The 20089-nt window shown below is 62.3% G+C and overlaps 2 protein-coding genes across 3 annotated transcripts in view; both read right to left on the bottom strand.

The window, feature by feature from the left end:
* Positions 1 to 20089, bottom strand: part of RAC2 (Rac family small GTPase 2) — a 66335-nt gene that overhangs the window by 36644 nt on the left and 9602 nt on the right. Inside the window, exons 6-7 of one of the 2 annotated variants that reach the window (XM_079141682.1) lie at positions 17776 to 17907; positions 16900 to 17574 (exon numbers count right to left, since the gene is read on the bottom strand). In XM_079141682.1, the coding sequence (XP_078997808.1) occupies positions 17777 to 17907 (131 nt within the window). In that variant the 3' untranslated portion in view covers positions 16900 to 17574; position 17776. Of the gene's footprint in view, positions 1 to 16899; positions 17575 to 17751; positions 17908 to 20089 lie in introns of those variants that run through there. The other variant, XM_079141683.1, reaches the window with a different exon arrangement.
* On the bottom strand, positions 2079 to 7539 carry SSTR3 (somatostatin receptor 3). Its single transcript, XM_079142900.1, is given in 5 exon segments — positions 2079 to 2281; positions 2284 to 3478; positions 5902 to 6047; positions 6711 to 6869; positions 7043 to 7539. Coding segments are annotated over 2 exon segments (1251 nt in total). The 5' UTR covers positions 3446 to 3478; positions 5902 to 6047; positions 6711 to 6869; positions 7043 to 7539; the 3' UTR covers positions 2079 to 2192.

Genomic DNA, 20089 nt, shown 5'->3' on the forward strand with positions numbered 1-20089 from the left:
TAACAGCCTAGTAAGGTTGAATGGTGGCATCCCCATTTCTCAGACCAGAGACCGAGTCTCAGGGAGGTGAAGTGATCTCGCTCATGAAACTGGAAGGCGGCACAGGACATGTCTCATAAAATAATGGGAGCACGCACCTTAATCCCAGGCTGAGACGGGAGGATTGCAAGTTCAAGGCTAGACTCCGCAACTTAGCAAGACCCTGTCTCAAAATAAAAAATAAAAGGGCCGAGGGTGTGGCTCGGTGGAAGAGCACCCCTGGGTTCATTCCCCAGTACGGAAAAAAATGTGGGCCCCGGACACCCACAAACTCACACCCATCCGAACACACAGCATCCCGCAGACGAAGTGGCCGGAGCCACTGCTGTTATCATGTGTCACCGTCTTTATTGACAAGTACTAGGGGCAGAGGCAGTAAGATTTCTTAACCAGCAGCCCAGCCCCAGTGCTGACCGGCCCGGATAGTTGGGGAGCAGAGTCATCAGGAAAGTCCCTCAGATCCTCCTCAGGGGAGCCCCCAGCCAAGCCCCAGAGCCGGTGTCTGGCCTCCAACCTCCACGTGAGGCCAGGTTAGTGAACTTCCCCTCGCCTAGCCCTGCCTCCCTGACCCTTGGCCTCTGGCCGCCTTCTCGCCATTCTGCATGGCCTACAGTGTTCTCTCCTCCAAAAGCCCAATACGGAGGCCACTTGCTAAAGAATGGGGTGCTGGCCAGGCCTGGGGGGAGGCCCGCCCACTTCGTGCTCTGACATGACCCTGCTGGCTGAGAGCCGCTGCTCACCCTGCTCACTCATTTCTCGCCCTGGGCCCCAGGGGGCAGCAAGCTGGGGTCATGGCCTCTGTTTCCTGATGGGAAACTGAGGCCCAGAGAGGTCAAGGCATCAAGGGTCCTGAGGTGAGCGGAGGAGCCAGGCCTCCTCTTTCCTGGTTCCTGTGTTTTCCCTGAGGAGCCTGCCCTCCGTGGGGGCACGTGGTGGAGGGCTTAGCCGGAAGAACCACCCTCCCGGGGCCAGCCTCACGGTGGCCCCACAGGGTCAGCTCTGGGAGGGGGTCTAGACCCAGCCTTGGACGGTGGCACTCCCTGGGGTCCCCTGGGAACACAGAAGGTGGGGAGGCCTGCATCCCACCGGGCAGGGGTTCTCCTACCGCCCGACATCCCTGGGCGCCAACTCTATTCCCAGGGCCGCATCCAGCCCCTGAGGGGCTCCGCCCATACCGTTCAGGGCCAGGCTCTCCCCCGCCCCCTCCAAGTGTCCTTTCCTCCAGGCTGGGCACTGGCCAGCCCAGTTCCACAGACGCTGCAACTGAGCTCAGCCCAGAGGGGAGGAGGGCAGCTCCAAGGTCCCAAAACAGGTCTGTCCTCCTCCTGCCCTGTCCCTCCTCTCCTCCCTCTCCTCCCTCTGCCTGCCCTCCCAGCCTCTTCTTCTCTGACCGTCCCCTCTCACTGCTTCCAGACACTCTGCCTCCCGGGCCAGTCTGTGTGGGTCTGGGAGGGGCCGTGGGTCAAGGAGGAGGCTGGAGCTCCTGGCCCCTGGAGGGAAGCCCTGGAGGACCTAAAGCCAGCTGCCTCCGGATCAGGGGCTGAACTTGGCGGGCCCCTGCTAGGCTCTGGGTGGCCCAAGCTTATGAAATTTGGGGTCCCTCTCCCAGAAGAGGAATACAAAATCACAAGGTACAAAATTAGACCCAGGGCCTGAAAAGGGCCCAAGCAGCAAGACGCCCTGAAGCTAGACTTCATTAGCTTCCTGGAAAAGCCGCCTCTTCCCATGCTCGGCAGTCACAGAGCCTGGAGGTCACCGCGTTGTCAGCTTGTGAGGCCAGGGGAGAGCTGGCCTGGGGCCTGAGCAGTTCCCCTGTCCCCTCCCCACCAACCCCGACCTCCTTCTGTTCGGGGCTCCAGTCTCCTCCCGAGCATCTCCCCATCCCTGAGTGTGAGCCCAGCACGTTCAGACCTGGCTCATCCCCCGGGATGCCCCATCTCTCAGGGAGAGGGCAGGCTGCAGCTCCCGCACCTGGACCCCGTGGCCACGCCCCCCGGATCCCTCCGTCTGACACAGCTCATCCAGGCTCAGCGAGGCCCAGCGAGGGAAAGTGGCCTGCCACGGTCACCCAGCAGTGGGATCAGAGTTGGGGCCTCTGAGCTCAGGCGGGATGCCCTGGGCACGCCCGCGGCCCTGCCCTGCCTGCACGACCCTCACAGACAGCCGACGTGCGGGGTGCGGGGTGCTGCGCTTCTCCCCTGCCGGGGCTCCTGGGGGAGGAGCTGCTGCTCCTCGCGCGCCGCCGCCCCTGCCGGCTGGTGCCGGGCTGCGCGGCCTGGCCGACCCTGCCGGCCGCCTCCTTCCCTCTCCTCTCCCTGGGCTGCGCCTCCGCGCCCTCCTCTCCCTCGTCCTCCTCGTCCTCCTCGGTCCCCTCGGGGCCCGCGGGCTCCTGGCTGCGCACGCGGCGGGAGGGCCGCAGCAGGACCCGGCGGAAGCCCTGCTTGAAGCGGTGGGAGAGGAAGCCGTAGAGCACGGGGTTGGCGCAGCTGTTGGCGTAGGGCAGCGCCACCACCAGGAAGTACAGGCCGAAGAAGGCGGGCTCCTCGGGCAGCGGCCACAGCACGTTGACGATGTTGAGCACGTAGAAGGGCATCCAGCAGAGGACGAAGAGCGCCACCACCGCCACCACCATGCGCGTGACCCTGCGCTCCGAGCGCCGTCGCCGCTGGCACGAGGGCGCGCGCACGCGCCGCGCGGCCGAGCGCACCTTGACCACGATGAGCAGGTAGCAGAGGCAGATGACCAGCAGCGGCCCGAAGAAGCCCAGCGCCGCCGTGTAGATGATGAAGCCCGCGCGCCAGGCGGCCGCCGGCTCGGGCCACTGCATGTGGCAGGTGCTCATGCCCCGGGGCACGCCCGAGAAGACCACCACGGGCAGCACCACCACCGCCGAGGCCACCCAGACGGCCGCGCTGACCGTGCGGGCCACCGGCGCGGTGCGCCAGCGGGCGGAGCGCGTGGGGTGCACGACCGCCAGGTAGCGGTCCACGCTCATGACCGTGAGGCAGAAGATGCTGGTGAACTGGTTGATGCCGTCCACGGCCATGACCAGGCGGCACATGAACGAGCCGAAGGGCCAGTAGGACAGGGCGTTCTGGGCGGCCAGGAAGGGCAGCCCCAGCATGAAGAGCTCGTCGGCCAGCGCCAGGTTGAGGATGTAGACGCTGGTGACCGACGGGCTGGCCGTGTGCCGCAGGACCACGTAGATGACCAGCGAGTTGCCCAGCAGACCCACCGCGCACACCACCAAGTAGACCAGAGGGATCAGGATGCCGCTGACTGCCAGCCCTGCAGGGCTCGGGCCCGAAGACGCATTTCCCAGAGTGACGTCCAGGAGCCAGGACGAGGAGGCGTTGCCGGGGCCCGAGGTCGCATGCACCAGTGGAGGATAGCCAGGGGTGTCCATCGCCAAGGGAAGCCGGCAAAGTCAGCTGGTGGCCTGTGGAGGGAGGAAGGACACTGCTCAGTCACAGCAGGGGATGGCGCTCTCCGTGCCATCCCCCATCGCGGTGGCCTTGGGGACCTCCTGCACCCAGCCCAGAGCCCGAGGTTCCTTCTCACTCACTCTGCCAGCCCAGCGGGGTTGGACGGAGCGTTCCCATTTCTCAGATGAGAAACTGAGGGTGGTGACTGCCATCCGCCACAGCTGGAGCATGGCCTGGGACATGACATCTTGTCATTTCACAAAATAATTCTCGCCCTTTCCACATATGACACCCCGCTGCAATGGGTCCCCACATCTGAAAAACACCCTTCACATCTCAGGGCCTCAACCTGGAACCCAGGTCCTGAGATGAACCTCCAAAACTCCAGGCGAGATTCACCGAGCCCAGAGGATGGTGAGCTCAGAGCCAGCCCCAGCAACCTAGAGAGACCCGCCTCAAAACACGAAAGAGTGGGCTGGGGAGGTGGCTTGGTGGCCAAGCACCCCTGGGTTCAGTCCCTGGTACCAAAAAAAGAAAAAAAGAATATATATATATATTTTATACACACTGACCACGTCTGCGTCTGAAGCTTCATTATATTCCAACTGGGGTGAAGAGCCAGATTCGGGGCCGCCCTCCCTTGGGAGTCAGCCATGAGCAGCCCACCACCTGGCCAGCCTGCTGTGCTCACTGTGGAGGCCCTGCCGGGAGGTGACCCACACCCGGGTCCCCTTCTCCTGCCGGCCGGCTGGCAATGCAGGGACCTACAGCTGGCATGGTGGGAGCTGGACTCGCCCCTCCCGGCCTGCAGGCAGGGGGACTGGCCTTCCCAGGTCTGCAAGTGGAGCAAGAGGCACCCAGCCCCGCGGGCACCAGCCTTCCTGAGCTCTTCCAGCCTCCCCCGCCGACTTTGACCTCCCTAAGCATGGAGACCCTTATCCGCCTATCCCTTCACACACGCGCATCTGTGGGCGAGACAGTCAGAGGGACCTGGAGGACGGTCCTCAGCATGAAGGGGCCAGGCTGCTGAGAGTGGCCGGCAGCCTCTGCAGCACTTCTGGCCAGGGTGGTGCTGGCCGAGGCTGCACGCCTGACCCTCCTCTGCCCCTTCTCCCTGGTGACGTCCCTGGCTGTCTCGATTTCCCTGCAGAGACCCTGAGAGGCAGCTCGTCTCTCAGCCACCAGCTCATCCCCTGCCCACCTCCCGCACGGACCCCAAGCCGGGCCTGAACTCCCTCCCATGGGACCGGAGTGAGCGTCGCGCCCGCAAGGCGTGAAGCTCCTGGGAACCGGGTCCCCACTCCCAGCCGACGCCTCAGGGCAGGTGAGCACGGAGCAGGCTCCAGTGCCAGCTGGGCATTGGGGACAGCTAGGACCCCTGAGCTGCATCTCCGCCTGGCTCCTCTGAGCGCCCTGCTGGCCCCTGGCTGGGAGACAAGACAGGATTCCAAAACTGTGGGTACCCCAAGCCCTCATGGGCCTCCTGAGCCTGGGAGTCTGGACAGTGGGCTGCGGGGCTTCTCTAATGGTGCCACCAGCCACATATCACTGGATCCAACTGAGTGGCCTCCAGGCAAAGCTGGTGCCTGCGCTGTCACACAGGACCTGGGAGGGGGACCTGTGTGTGTCCACTGAGGACCGAAGGCAAGGCCACAGGCTTCAGCCACACAGCGAAGAAGGTGCTCATCTGGGAGGACCTCTGTGACCACCCACCCGTTTCCCAGGCTGGCAGACTGAGGCCAGGCCAGGCCAGGAGGGAGGGCGCCTGCTCGGGGCCAGGCTGGCCGGGCTGCCCTGGCCTCTGCAGAGCTCTCCTCTACGCTCCTGGGCTGTTCAGTTCTTAGAGCAGAGCCATGCACCTGAGTCGCCTAGATTGTAAGCTCAGTGTCCTTGAATCAGAGAACGTCAGAGTTCCAGAAGGCCAGCATCAGCCATCTCGGTGGGAACTGTGGGACCTGGGACCTTCCAGTCCTGCTTCCCGGGCCTGCAGGAGCAGAGTGCCCTACGTCACCATCCTCCTTGCCCGCTGCTGGCGGCAGATCCTCTGTCCAGAGGACCCACCGGCCAATCGCAGCCCAGGGCTGCAGGAGGGAGGGGAGCGACAGCCCTGAGCAGCAGGGAGGCAGCAAACCTAATTTCCAGGCTCCAGGGACGGATGCCCTCAGGGAAGCCCCGGGCAGGTGGGGGAAGGTCTGAGGATAGCCCCCTGCAGCCTGGCACACAGAAGAATCCACAAAACACACAAGCCCACACCCTTGAGGGTGCACGCCAGGCAGACCCTCCTCTCCCCAGGGATGAAGCGGCCCCTCCCGGAGCCCCTGGCCTCCCTCCAAGACTCTCTGCCTCCACCCTCGTCTCCACCCATCCTCTGTCAAAGTTTAACAGGCCTGGCACCGCGGGCAGGGAAATGACAGCTTTCCACGTGGGTAAGCCAGACCTGCAATTTCAGGGCCGCCTCTTCTTGAAGGAGCTGGAGTCCTGGGCGTGATCTAGCTCATTCTGGGGCGGGAAGGCTTCCCTGTGTGGTTTATCTTTGGCACAGGCTTGCCTGAGAGCCGGGGGCAGACTCCTCGGAGGGCTGTTCTGGAGAGAGAGAAGCACAGAGAGAGTAAGTAGCTGCCCCCAACCCTACAGTAATCAAGGACAGCCCTCGGGGATGCCAGACACCCTGTCACTCTCTTCCCCTTTCCCCGAGCCCCGGCCCCTCGAGTGCTGCCTCTCACCACCTAGCGCATCACCCGGCACTCAGTAGACACTGACAGAAGCAAGCAAAGCTCCAATTGCAACACTGTTCCTGGGCAGAGACCTGGAACTCGCAGCATGGAATGCTCAGGAAGTCCAGGAGGCAGGAAGGAGGAGGAAGCTGTGGCTCAGAGAGGTTAAGTAACTTGCACAAGGTCACCCAGCTAGTGAGTGGAAAACCAGGATTCCAACCCAGTTCTATCTGTTCTGAAATCATCAGTACCTCCCGGCCATGCTGGCTTCTCTAGAGGCCTCAGGCCAGGAGGAATCAACAGCTGGGACAGCCCTGGCTGGTGCTGACGGAAGGCCCCTGCTGTTTCTGCTTCTGCACTGGATCATACTAGTCGGCATTGGCTGATTCATTTCCACCCTCAGCTTGGGGTCTGACCCCCTGCCCAGGAACACACCCCACAAGCCCTGCCGAATTGCCGTGTGACCTTGGACAAGTCACTCCTTCTCTCTGGACCTCACTTACGCCTATTAAGCAAAGACACACATACCCACCTCCCAGGGTTGTTGAAGAGATTAAGCAGAAGTGACCGAGCACCCTGCCCAGCTCGGAGGAGCTCGGGAGAGCTGCCCCAGGAGCCCAGGACGCCGGGCCACACGATGCATCTGGCTTCGTCCAGCTCCGACACTCGGCTGCTCTGAGCCCCCAGGACTCTGGAATCATGGCACAAGATCCTGAGCAGCCACGCCAGAGGTCCCTGAAGCCCTCTGGCCTGGCTCCCTGGGACGCTCCAGCCTCTGCGCCCCCAGCCTGGCCTTCCAAGCTCATCCGGGGCAGTTGACGGGTCAGGCATCCCACCCAGGCCCACCCGGCCCAGCCTCCTTACCTGCCCAGGAGCTGAGGGCTCCCCTCCTTGCCGCCAGGGTGGCTGTCATTCTACCGCCCCCTCCCCTAGCTGGGGACCCTGCAGGGCGCCCACGTCCAGGCTACTGGGGGGCTTAGGCTGGCGCACATCTGCCCAGGCGCCTTTCCATCTGGTCTCCAGCCTGACTTCCCACCCGCGCCTGGTGCGTCACCCCCAGCTCCCTACCCCAGGACGCAGCCTGGGGACAGGGGCACAGACGGGGTCTGCGGGCACAGCGGGTGGGGCCGAGGGAGAGGCTTCCCGGGAAGAAGCCGGAGAGCAGGGGAGAGCAAGGAGCCAGCGGAAAGGGAGGAAGGGGGACGGCCGGCGGTGGAGAGGGAGAGACGGGGTGCAAAGCCAGCGAGGTGCGTGACTGAGGGAGGAAAGCGGCGGCAGGACGGGAGGGAGGCGGCGGGCGGCAGGGACACGGCGAGGAAGGGGCAGGGAGGACGAGGGGGTGGCGGGCGAGCGGCAGGGAAGGCTGGTGCCACAGATGGTGACACGGGAAGCCAGCACGGGAGGGCGCCAGCGGGGCGCGGGGGCGGGGGCGGGGCGGCGAGCAGGTGCGGGGGGAGGGGGGCCGCGGAGGGGGCTGACCCGTTACCCCGGAGATCGCGCCACCGCCACCCACGGTGGCCTCGGCTCCTGCTCCTGCGGGCAGCTGCAGAGAAGGCAGGTGAGCGGCGGCGCCGCCAGCCAGGGCAGGACGCCCCTCAGGCCACCGTGGCACACGCCCCCCACGACAGCCGCGTCCCCAGGGAGACCCAGGGCGGGTCTGCGCTGCGCCGAGGGGGCGGGTGCGGGGTCTGCGTCCAGTCCTGCAGCCGCGCTGGCCCGGGGATGGCGGGGGTCCTCATCCTGAGCATCTGGAGAGTCCCCGGCAGAGCCAGGAGCCAAGGACAGGGTAGAAAATGAATAGTGCAGACGCTGGGAGTCAAGAGGCTGAATGGAAGGTGTGCAGTGGGAGGACAGACTTCCGCTGTCTTCATTCGACAAAATTAAATATATAATAGCAATAATTGAAGACGAGTTTTAATATGAATCTGCGCAGGAATCGAGCTCTTGGGTGATATTTGCTTAACTGTAGTACCGAGTTAGCATCTGCTGCCACCGGGTGGAAGGCCAGTGGTGATCACTGTGGGCTGTACAAAAACAGGCGCTGGGCCAGGCTGACCCTGGCCATGATTACCTGGTCTAAGACCCTGCCCTTGGCCTCTCTGGGCACCACCTCACCCCAGCCTCAGGAGAGCCGGGGGAGGGAAAGCCAGGGAAGAGAGGGAAGTGGGAAGGACTGTTTGTTGAGCACCTACTATGTGCCAGATCCCAACCAGGCCCCTTTCTGGAGTGGACCATTCTCTGGGACCAAGACTGGCCATGCTTTGTCACCAGGTCCCAGAGCTGGCACAGAGTAGGTCCTCAGAAAACTGGGAACTGAATTCTTCCAGAGGTGCTGCAGCACACAGTAGGCCCAGCCGCATACCCTCCTCCATTGGAGCCCGCCTGGACACTGTCCCTCCACCTTGCCCTGGGCACAATCCTGCCTCCGGGCCAGCCTCCTGCAGGTCCAAGGCACAGGTGGCTCTGAGCTGTCCCCAGGGTTGAGGTGGGGCTTCCGTGGCACTCCCCCACCCGCTCCCCCTCCACTCTGCCCCCCTGGGTCTCACTGTGGTCCACCAGGCTCTGTGGCCAACCCAGCCTCCTCCCTGCTGGTCCGTGCCTGCCCCAGACTCCTGCCCTCCTGGGACCCATGCTGGAGAGCCAGGCAGTGGACGAGCACCGGTCCCTCCCGGTGTGGATCTGGAGCAGAAGCAGACGGGGCCGGAGCCGTTGAGGCCAGAGTGAGGATGGGCTGTCTGAGGACAGAGGCATCGCCCGCCATGGGGACTGTGGTCTGTGTAGGGAGATGTCATCTCAGTCTGGGTGAGTCGGGAGCTTCCTGTGGGGAGCAGAGTTCTGTGACCAGATGGACGTTTCTAGAAGGTCTGCCGTTTAGCCACTCGGGAAGTCATGTCCAGAGCCAGGGCAGAGGCAGGGAGACCCATCAGGAGGCCAGCGAGGAGGGGCCAGGCTGCGGCCCCCTCAGGAGACCGTCTGCATGCAGCCATCCCGACGTGTGAGGCAAGTGGTCCTTGGTGCCCAGGAGGAGGTAGGCCCTCCCCTGGACGTCCCAGAGCTGCCGAGCTGGGCCTCACCCAGCCCTTGGGGACTCGGCTCAGGTGCCACGGCTGCCCTCTGCACTGGCTCTGAGTACCCAAAGCGCCAGCTCTGGGCCGTCCCCGTGGTCTCCAGGACAGAGGCTGGTCCGTCCCTCTGCTAGCTGGACCTGACCAGGGGTCGGGTTGGGGGCTCAACTACTGAGCCTGATGTCTGTCTTCTCAAATAAGAGAGGATAAAATGTCCCCTCAGCTCAGCCCTGCAGCTCCCTGAAGTCCCCATCAAGAGTGTTCTCCAGCTCGTCATCCCTGTCAGCTCCCGCGGGGGTCAAATCTCAGCTTTGCCTTTTAATTGGCTGTGTGACCTCAGATATGTGACTTAACCTCTCTGAGCTTTAGTCCCTCTTCTTGAACACCTACAGCACAGGGTTGCCATGACAACAGAGTGAGTCAATCCCTTCACACTGTGGTGGTTCCCAGGGGCGACAAGAAAAAGCGCCACTTAACTCCTGCTGGTCGGGACATGGGCTGGGACACTGGGTAGGAGAGCCTGAGCCCCAGCGCGTCCCTGTCAGACCATGTGACTTGTCCCCCTTCAGAGGGACGGGCCCACCTCACTGTCGGGACCCCACGGGGTTTCTGGCGAGGGCTGAATGGAGGGAAGGCTGGCCTCTGCCTCGCCTCTGGCCTGCCTCTCCTCCAGCCCAGCCTCCCTGGCCAAGCTGCCGGAGACGCTCAGCACCCGCCTCCCCAGTGCCGCTCTGTCTATCCACTTTCTTTCTTTTTGGACTAAAGGCACGTGAAAATCAAGAGGGACCCCTCGACCCTTCTCTCCCTGCCAGAGACTCTGAGAAGGAAGAGGAGACAGGGTAACAGTCATTATTCCACCTTCGCCTCTCCCACGCCCCCGCCTCCGCCCTCTCCCCGGCTGGCAGGGAGGATGACTCCTTGAAAACATAAATCACACCAGTCACCTCCTTGTCACTCTTCTGTGGCCACATGTTGTTTTCTGGATGAAATCCACTGTCCCTACCCTGATCTGAGGCCCCATCTAACCTGCCCCTGCCTGCCTCTCTGCCCACTCCTCCCTCCTTTCATTCTATAATGCATCTGCTCTTCAGTCTAAACCTCATGCATACCCCAGGGCCTTTGCACAGGCTGCTCCCGATCTCTCTCTTCATCACCTGCAGGTTTAGACAGTACATGCTATCAGACAGTCTTCTCCAGTAATCCCTCCTCTCCTCTGGGCTTCCTTTTTCTCCAGAATGCAATTTTTTTTATTTGCTTTTATTTTATCCAAGCATTGTTTGCAAGTAAATTTTAGAAACTAGTTGTGCTGAAAATATTTATAACAGTAAAAAGTAGCCATGCTCAGGCTGGGGCTGTAGCTCCGTGGTGAGGTGCTTCCCTGGCATGGTGTGAGGCACTGGGTTCATTCTCAGCACTACATAAAAATAAGTAAATGAAATAAAGGTATGGTGTCCATCTACAACTAAAAAAATAAAAATTTAAAAAAAAAAATAGCCAAGCTCATACGGCTCTGGTCCTGCCCCATCTGTTCCAGAGATGACCCCAGCCCTGGCTATTTCTCCCATTAACTCCATCTCGCTAAACATTCTGTTCGTTTTTCTGTCTCAGATCCCCCAGTTCTGACTTCCTGTTATGGTGGACGAGGGCTTTAGATTCCTCCCCCACTCTCAGGCACGGTTCTATGTTAAACGCCTGCTCGGTGTTCCCATGATTAATGCAACGTAAATATTATTTCACGTGCAGCCAGAAGTTAATAATGACCTCATTTTTTTCATTTACTTAGCTTTTAAAAACAAAGTCTTGGATTTTATTCCCACACTCTGATGCGGCTTCGTGAAAACCCCACAGTGGCATTTCCAGAGCCCAAGTGCAGTGAGGATTTTTTCTTGGAGACCACGGATTGCCCTCCTCTGGACCAGCCGTCCCTTGGGCCAGCACACATTGGGCAGCTGGGACTTGAAATCGAGAAGGGCATGTGACCTTCATCATCTAACGGGGATTCCTTCACCTTCTTCCCACGGGGGGTCCAGTTTCTCGGGTTCCAGCTCCTCCTCTGGGACAGCTGAGTGTCGTTCTGAGGACACACAGGCCCCATGACTTCCCCAGAAGGCGAGCGTGTTTAAGATGGTTCACTCCCATGCTCCCTTGACAGTCTAGCTGGGTATAGAAGTGGAGGCTGAGGCTCACTGTGGCTCAACTGATAGAGGACATCTGTGGGTGCCTCTGGCTTATTCCCAATCATCATGTGTAACTTTCGATAACAGTTTTCTATATTCTGGAAGCTTCTAGAATCATGCTCTATCCCAGAATTTCTGAGATTTCATAACAAAGTGCTTTGGCTGGGTGCTTCATTCATTGTTTCTGGCACAAAGGGGACTGTTTCAATTTGGAGGTTTGTGTTCTTCAATTCTGGGGAAGGTTTTTGATCCTTTCCTTCCGGAACTCCTATTCCTGGGCCCCTGGATCAGCCTTACTTTTCCTGTGCTCAGCTTTGCGTGCTGTCGTCTCCTTTGCTGTGGCATCCTGGCCTCTCTGTGGACACGGCATGCTGTCTCGGAGGACAGCAGCGAGAGTTCCTTCAGAGTCCTCTGCCGGCTGAGGCGTCTCCACTTCTTCCCAGCCCTCTTCTCCCCTGTCGTGCAGGCCTTGCGGGTTCACAGGAGCTCTCCTCGAGCTTGTCACCCTTTGCTTCCATTCAGGACAAGGTGGCATGCTCTGGCTGGAGCTCAGGAGCATCGTGGTGAGCGCATCCGGGGAACAACTGGGTCTTTTGTCATGGGTGCCTGAGGCCAGCATCTGGAAGACCTTCCTGTGGTGACCGGGTCCCAGGGTTTCCTGTGCTGCGTAGGTGTGCTCCTGGGCGCTAGCGACCCTGGACCGGGCTAGAAACATCCTGTTCAGAATTTAGCATTTGCTAATCCACCTGTATCGGGCAGACACTGCTGCGTAACAAAACCCCACAACATCCCTATGGCCACAGTGATTCACGTTTATTCCACTCACACCGTCAGGCCAGCTGGGATGGGATGACCGGGATGGGCTGACTGGGCATTTGCCCATCATGTCCTCTACACAGGCAGCCTCAGGGCAGCTGGCAGCCCTGCCCTGGGTTCTCTCCCACCCTGGCACCCATGGGCCCACGTGCAGCACACTCTTATCTTGGGAGCTCGAGAAAGCAGGCCCAAGGTCCAGGCACAGTCAGAGGCGGGGGACTAGTGTCCCGGTGGCCACGCCCAACTCCAGGGGAGCGGGAAGGAGTGGGTCTGTACTAAACGGAGTCGAATCATCCAGATCCCCCAGGGCCAGTCTGTGCCTCGCCCCACCCTGTCCATGCCAGGTGCCTGGGCCAGACCGCTCTGCTTGAATCTTGCCTGCCTGGTCAGGGAGAAGCAAGGTCCAGCTCAGAGTGCAGGGTGGTTCCCGGGGAGCCCGCTCACAATGCCAGGCCCGCTGGTCCCAGTCTCTGCCTCTCCATCTGTGGCGTCCAGTCCCCTAGTCCCGAGCCTCCCTGGAGTTCTGTAAGACCGGGTGGCCTGGCTGGCCTCTTCAATCCCCAGACCCGCTCCTCCCCATCTCCATGGGCTCAGGTTTGCCCTTCTCAGCTGGTAAATCATTCACCACCACATCTGCACTGGCCACTCCGTCTTGTGGTTTGGGTTACAGGTGTCTGGGTTTCTGTGAAGATGGGCATTTCTGTTTCTGTTTCTCAAAGAGGGTGGGGTGGAGACACCCCCACCGTGGTCCCCTGAGGCCGCAGGCTCTTCCTTCCTGTACCAAAGCGCTTCTTGATGTGTAGATGGGGTTATTCGTGGTCTGTCTCTCCCCCAGCCTCCCAGCCCCTGGAGGTCCCCCACACCGCCTGGGGTGCAGGACACATGCTGTGGGACCTGAACGGGGATTTGGCACTGCCTGGGTACTTGTTCAGTTCGCCTTCCTTGAGGGCCGCTCCCTGCGAGAGACGCCCTGCCCTGCCCCCCACCTCCCAGGGGGCCTGGCTGGAGTCGGGTGTTGGGGGGATCTGGAGGGAGAGGAGGTGGGGCAGAGGCCAGAGAGTGGGTGTCGAGGACACGAGAGCCCAGAGGGTCACTATTGGGCACCATCCCTGGGCACCCAAACCGAATGGCTCAGCAGCAAGCACACCCTCCTCTGGTGACTGGGTGGCTGGGCTGGGCTCTTCTCTGCAGGGTGCTGGCTGGGGCTGCCGTCCTCTGGGGACTCAACTGGGTGGGCACACCCACAGTGGCTGCCCCTTGGCGGAAGGGTCGGCGTGGCTGGCGCCCCGGTGCCCTGCCCCGTCCCCCCCACCCATGCCCTCCTTGGTCTAGACCATGACGTTCACCCAGCATCCCTCGGAGCCAGCTGTCCCCAGGGTCTTGGTGTCCAGCTGTGGGGCCAGACAGGGAGGCCTCGGCCGTCCACCAGCTCACAGTCTGGGTCGGCCCTCATGGACAAGGGCCATTTCACACATGCTGGATCACAGGCAGCGAGGAGGACTGTCCCCAAGAGGCACAGAGAGGGGCGGCCTGGGAGGAGGGACAGCCAGATCCCAGGCCCCAGGGGGAGAGCCCAGTGAACCTTCTGGAAGCAGCCCTGGCTGGGGCTCTGTGGGAAGGGGGTAGCGTGGGTGGCTCTGGGCAGATGGGAAGGCGGGGGTCCCCCCAATGCCCCCAGGAGCCTCGGCAGGAGCAAATCAGGGGTGACTTGATGCAACCCAGTCTGGGTGCATGTGATCACCAGCTCTCTGAGCACAGTCACGAGAAGGTGAGGCGGAGGCAGAGACCAGGCAGGAGGCGCGAGCGTTTGGACCAGCCTCAGCCAGCCTCCCCTCCTCCGCTCTGGGGACCTCGCAGCCTGACCCCAGGCCTTCCAGAAGCTGGGGCAGCAGAGCTGAGCTCCCGTGACCCGCTGGACACAGCGCACCCCGGCTGGCCCTGGCCTAAGGGTGGGAGACCTGGACCCGGGCCGTCTGCCCACCCAGTCCCCGCAGGTCACTGTGGCTGTGAACACAGGCTCGCTGCCTCCTGCCTCCGGTGTGGGCCATGCGTTACGCAGCAGTCGTGGCTGTAGCTGACGGTGACAGGAGGCTCCTCCCAGGACCAGGCAGGAAGCAGGGCCCATGTGGACAGCGGACATGCAGGCAGTGGGGGCGGCTGGGGAAGGACCAGGTAAGGGACCGCAGGGCACCCGGAAGGAGCAGGGCTGCTCGGAGGGCGGGTCCATTCACTAAGCGACAGAGACTGGACATGGCACATGGCCTCAGCTGGTCAAGGGCCATCCAAGCAGAAGGGCCATTTTCCCGCAGCCTGCTGACCGTGAGCTTCTGAGAGCAGGGCCACGCTGCGCTCGCTCAGACCCGCCTGGGCACACGGTCTCCATCTCTCTGGTGAAGGACCAAATGAGTGGCCCAGTTCGGGTCCTGTACGCCCTTGGAAGCTAGCCGGAGCTCATTGTGGCCTTGAGTGACACTATAATGTTTGGAAAGGAGGGCGAACCCCAGGTGGCCAGGAGGATGGAGTCGAGGCAGAAAGAGGGGAGGCAGGGAGGCCAGCCAGGAGGCCATAACTACTGTCCAGGAGAGAGGGGGCTGGGCCCAGAACAGGGAGTAGCTGGGGAGAAGGGGCTGGACTTCACCCACGTGGGAAGGCCAGTGCGCCTGGGCTGAGCGGAACCTGGGGGAGGCAGAGCCTTGCTTTGAGGTGGAGCCCGCCACGCCAGCGCCAGCCTCTGGGCGGAGGGAGCCATCTGTGTGGCCGGCGCCCTCCTCGCCCGCCATGCCAAGGCTGCATCGCGAGGGGCCGAGTCTGACGCACGCTGGCCTGGGGCTCGGTGGGCACGGCGGGCAGGTGTTGGCAAGCCACCTCATCATCCCGCCCACACGCCGCTGACCTTCCTGGCAACAAGGCTCTCACTGACGTCCCTCGTGAGTCCCCTTTGCTGTCTGAGGGGCCGGATCCGCAACCAATTTGCAAATGAGAAACAAGGGACTGGCTCCACATCCAGGGACTATGGGGCTCAACCTCGTGGGGGCCGGAGCTCTGGGCTACATACAAGTTGGGCCTTGGTTACAGACGCTCTAAGCTGTCAAAAACAGGAGGCCTGACCAGTAGTGGCATAAATAAGTGGCTTCTTTTTCCTTTTTTCCTATAACCAAGCAGACACTGCCGTCAGTTCAGCTGCCAACCTGGGGTCCGTCTGTCTTTCTGCTACTCCATTCTGAGCATACTGGCTTGGACTGAAACCTCATGCTTGTTGCTTCAAGTTCACAAGATGGCTGCAGCAACTCCAGTTGTCCCACCATAGTCCAAAGAACAGTATAGACTGGGTCTGTCATTTTTTTTTTTTTTTATGGAAGAAAAAAAAAAAAACACCAACTTCTGCAGAAGCCACCTCTCCATCTGATTTTCACGCACATCTTGTTGGCCAGAACTGTGTGACCTTGGAACCCAGCTGCAAAGCCAGCCGGGAAAACAAGGAGTGTTCCTGTGCTAGGTCCATTTCTGACCTGCACAGAAGTAGGATTCTGCTGGCAAGGGGGACGGGGTGGTGGGAGAGGGCAGGAGAGACCAGCACGGGGTCTCTGTGGCGCTCTAACTTGGGCCCTCCTGAACTTGCATGATTTCCTGTGCACACGGGGGCCACCAGCGCCTGTCTGGGAAGAGCTCTGGAGTTAAATGAGATGCTGTGGGCCCAGCCGACAGCGTGCAGAGCAATCTATTCGCCGACATTATCGTTGGCACAAAGGCAAGGACTGTCTCTCCCTGGGGCAGGTTTAGGACCCGATACTGACAGGAGGCACCCCAGCCCATTTTCAGCTCATGAGCGAGTTTGAGGGGCAGAGAAAGGGACCCAGCCCACGCGGAGGCCTGGGAGTCCAGGAAGGGCTGAGGAAAGAGAGTCCAGCCCAATGGGGCAGCAGGGCAGGGGCCAGGCACCAGGGGGCCAGGTATCCCTGGCCCGGCAAAGAGCAGGACGCTGGAAGGGGCCCCCTCAGACTCTGTGCACCCCAGGGCTCTGAAACAGACCCGCTGGGCAGGGTCCCCCGCAGCCGTCCTGGGTCGGGCCCTGAGGGGTGTCACAGTTTCAGAGAAGCAACTTCGGAAACATACCATCCTGTCTTCCCCGTCCTAGAATGTGGCTTCCAGGGAGCGGAGGGGCTGGGAACCCTGGGATTCATGGGAGGCGGGCTCCGGACAGCGGGGCAAGTCCTGGGATGGGCTGGGCCCTCCCTCTCTGGGCCTCTCTGGAGTGTCCACCCCGCAGGCCTGGACTCTGGCCTCACTGGATCCCTGGGGCCGAGAGCACCACCAGGCACACAGATGGAGCCAGAGGCTGGGCAGAGAAGAGACACTGCCTGCAGGAGCTGCGGGGTCCATTTGGGATCGAACCCCTACGGCAGTCAATCAGAGTCCAGCATCCTTTCAACAACTGTGATTGATTGCCTCAGGCTAAAGTTGGCCTAGAGTAAACCTTCATTAGAATTTGGTCTGGGATAGACACTTGCTCTGTCTGGTTGAACTTGAATTTGAAAAGATGAAGTCCTGTAAGTCACATGGCTAAGAATGAGCCAGCCTGCAGCAAGCAGAGCCAAGGAGTACAGGAAAGCAAGCCCCAGTGTTATATCACCGACCCCTGATCAAGCCGCACCTGAAGGCATGCTGGTTTCAAACTGGAATGAATACATTTATTTTCTGCTTAAGCAGGTGGAACTGGGTTTTCTACTTGCAGTAGCAGAAGTCCTGACCGGCAGAGTATGAACATTTTAAGACTCTCCCAGGAAGATGCAGCCCGGACCCTGCAGTGGAGCAGTCTTGGGGGAGCGCAGGGGTCAGCTGAACCCAGGGTCTGGGTTGGCTTGGGAGATCCCCATGGAGATGAAGGGAAGTGGATTTGTTTTATGTCGTCTCAAAAAAGGAGACCTAAGCCCAGAGGAGCAACCTCTGGGACATACGTTTTGCTCAGAACTTTCAGACAGGCAGGACTGTCACTATCAGAGTGAGACCCTGTCCCCGAAGGTAAACAGTGGTGGCCAGGAACCACACAGCTCGAGTTCCCACGGGGCCAGGCGGGAGAGGGACTGGAGGGAGGGGTGGGTGTGCCCTGTGAGGCAGGGCAGCGAACTGGGTCCTGGGCCCCGGGGTCCCTGGGAAGGCAGGGCAAGGGGACAAGGCTGCAGCCTCTGCTGGCCACACAGCAGGCCAGGGCCGTCCAGCGGAGACAGTCAGCCATCGCTAAGGAACGCCACAGGGAGGGGGACAGGCCAGCCAGGGCGCCGTGGGCTTTGGGCGGGGACCCAGGAGGGTCAGGACCCTCTGGCAGGGAGGGCAGGGCGACCTGGAAGGCAGACAGCAGAGCTGAGACCGGACAGGCGGCCACGGCCGGCGGCTCACTCCCAGCTCCCGGCCTTGGCCCGCCACCCCGGGTCTCCTCGCTCAGCCTGCCCCCCGGCCACCCAGCCGTGCTGTGCCTGGGCTCACGGCCCTGCCGGGCTCTCCTCCTCCCTCCGCCCACCCCTGCTGCGGGCTGGGGTCTCACCCTAGAGGAGGCTGCAGGGGCGCTTCTGCTGGCGTGTGGGCTGAGGGCACAGGACTGCGCGGATGGCCTCGTCGAAGACGGTCTTCAGGCCCCTCTGGGTGAGGGCGGAGCACTCCAGGTACTTCACGGAGTCTGGGGAGGGCGGGGCAGCAGAGCCTGAGCCGCGGGCACCCCTTCCAGGCCACACGACTGAGAACCAAGCTGGCGTCCTCCGCGTGGGCTCCAGTCCAGCTGGGCCTCCTGGGAGCTGTGTGACCCTGGGCAGGGCATCGGCCTCTCTGTGCATTTGAACCTACACGGCAGCTGCCCGCATGCCTCTGCCCCATGCAGATAAGCCCCGGGTCAGGCCCCTGACCAGCAAGCCTTCGCATGAGGGACTGAGGCCTGCAGAGGATGGCCACTTGCCCGAAGTCACGGGCTGGACGCTCCCCTGAGCCTGGGGCCTCCTGCCAGGGGAGCAGGAACTGGAGAGCCCCTCGTACCCGGGCAGGTGGCCTCCTCCACGTGGCCACGCAGCCAGGGTCGGGAGGAGCAGCTGGGCTTGCTCCCAGGACAGTGCTGGGTGGTGGTCCCCAGCGTGGCTGCAAGACAGCGCACCCTGGGCTGGGCTGGGGCTGGGCACTGCCCCCCTGTGCCCAGAGGGGCGCTGGGCACTCAGGCTGCACCCCTAAGGAGCCTGCCCCACCCCACCCCGCCAGCTCAGCAACTCCAGAACAGGGACCGGCCAGGGCCTGCCTCTGGGCCCTCCAGGACCTGCCAGCCCACCCCGGGGCCTCTGCGCCTCTAGGACACACTGGCACTGACAGGGATGGGAGCTGCCCAGAGCAGGCGCCAGCCAGGGTGGCAGGCGGCCCTGACTTAGTGGCAGGCGCGGACTGCCTGGGTCCAGAGCTGAGCCCTGCCACGTCCCGGCTGGTGGACATCCACAGCCTCAGGGTCTTCCTCTGTGAAATGGGGCCATGAGAGTTTTTTGCCCGAGTGGCCGCTAGGCCTGATCCCGCTAAGAGTCAATCCATGCCCGCCATGTCCATCTGCCAGTGGGATCAGAGCTGCCCCAGGGCTGCTCCCCGGGCGGCCCAGTGTCCTCCTGGCTACCCCGTGGGCCCTCCCTAGGCCTGGGCCACCCTGGGCCTGCCCAGCCCCATCCAGGGTCAGCTCCGGGGACTGGCTGAGGCCAAGGCAGGACCTGCATCATCTCCTATGCAGAAGAAAGGGCCTGGGGGGACTGTCCAGGCCAGAAGCAGACGGAGAGATGGAAGCCCAGAGGGGGACCACCAGCCCAAGGCCACACGGCCAATCCGTGGGGAGGCCAGGACCAGAATCCAGCCTGCAGGGCCATACTGGCTGCCCAGGCCTCTGCTCATAAGGAAAGAGCCTCTGCCGGGGGGACACGGGACGCAGAGTCTCTGTCTCTGACCAGTGGAGCCTGGGGGCAGGACAGGCGGGTCAGAAAGAAGGCCGGAGGCTGGCGCCACCGACATCTGCAAGGTGGAGCCCAGCGGGCTGGGCGGGGCAGGTGGCCCAGGGCTCCAGCAGCAGGCCAAGGCCCTGGGGAGATGGCCCTGTTCCCACACAGGGCACAGGAAGGAGGGAGGTCACTGCGGTTTCCCTTCCTGTGAAGAGGGGCCAGTCCCGCCCACTTCCGGCAGGAGTGGGGCAGAGGCAGGGAGGGGCAGGCCAGCCCTGGGCTCAGGAGGACCCTGTGGTGAGGCCCAGAGTGGCTCGTCCAGCTGGCGGGCCTGCCCGGGGACAGCAAGGGACAGGGGCAGAGGCGGCAGCCTGGACGTCCAGGGAGCAGTGCGGGCAGCCCCTCTGTGATGCAGACCCTGTGCCCATCCCGCCGGCTACCCTTCCCATGAATCCTGGGTGGCCCCTGGGCTGGGCCACCATGGGGTGCGTCCCCCTGTGCCCGGGGTCTCTGAAGGCAGAGGAGCCGCGGAGAGCCTGGGGCCGGGAAGAGGAGGGGCACCTCCCCAGGAAGCCTCCCCAGAAACCAGCGAGACGTGGCTGCCTGTCCTCCAGGTGACCAAAGCCCACGACCCGATCCCTGCCCAGCCACACCCGTTTCCAGGGACTTCCTGTGGACGTGGTCATCGGCCAGCACAGCAGCGCCCCCTGCAGGCCAGGAGCCTGCGATGTACTCGGTTCTCCCCACCCCCCCCACGAGGCAGGAGCCATCACTGTCACCATGTTTGATGAGGAAACGGGCACAGAGAGACTAAGCGATTAGCCCAAGGTCACACAGCACAGCCAGGGCTGGACCCACACGGCCTGGCCCCAGGGCAGGGCTCCTTGGGCAACCCCTGCACCCAGC

The sequence above is a fragment of the Sciurus vulgaris genome (genome assembly GCF_902686455.1).
Source record: "Sciurus vulgaris genome assembly, chromosome: 5".
NCBI classification, from domain to species: Eukaryota; Metazoa; Chordata; class Mammalia; order Rodentia; family Sciuridae; genus Sciurus; species Sciurus vulgaris.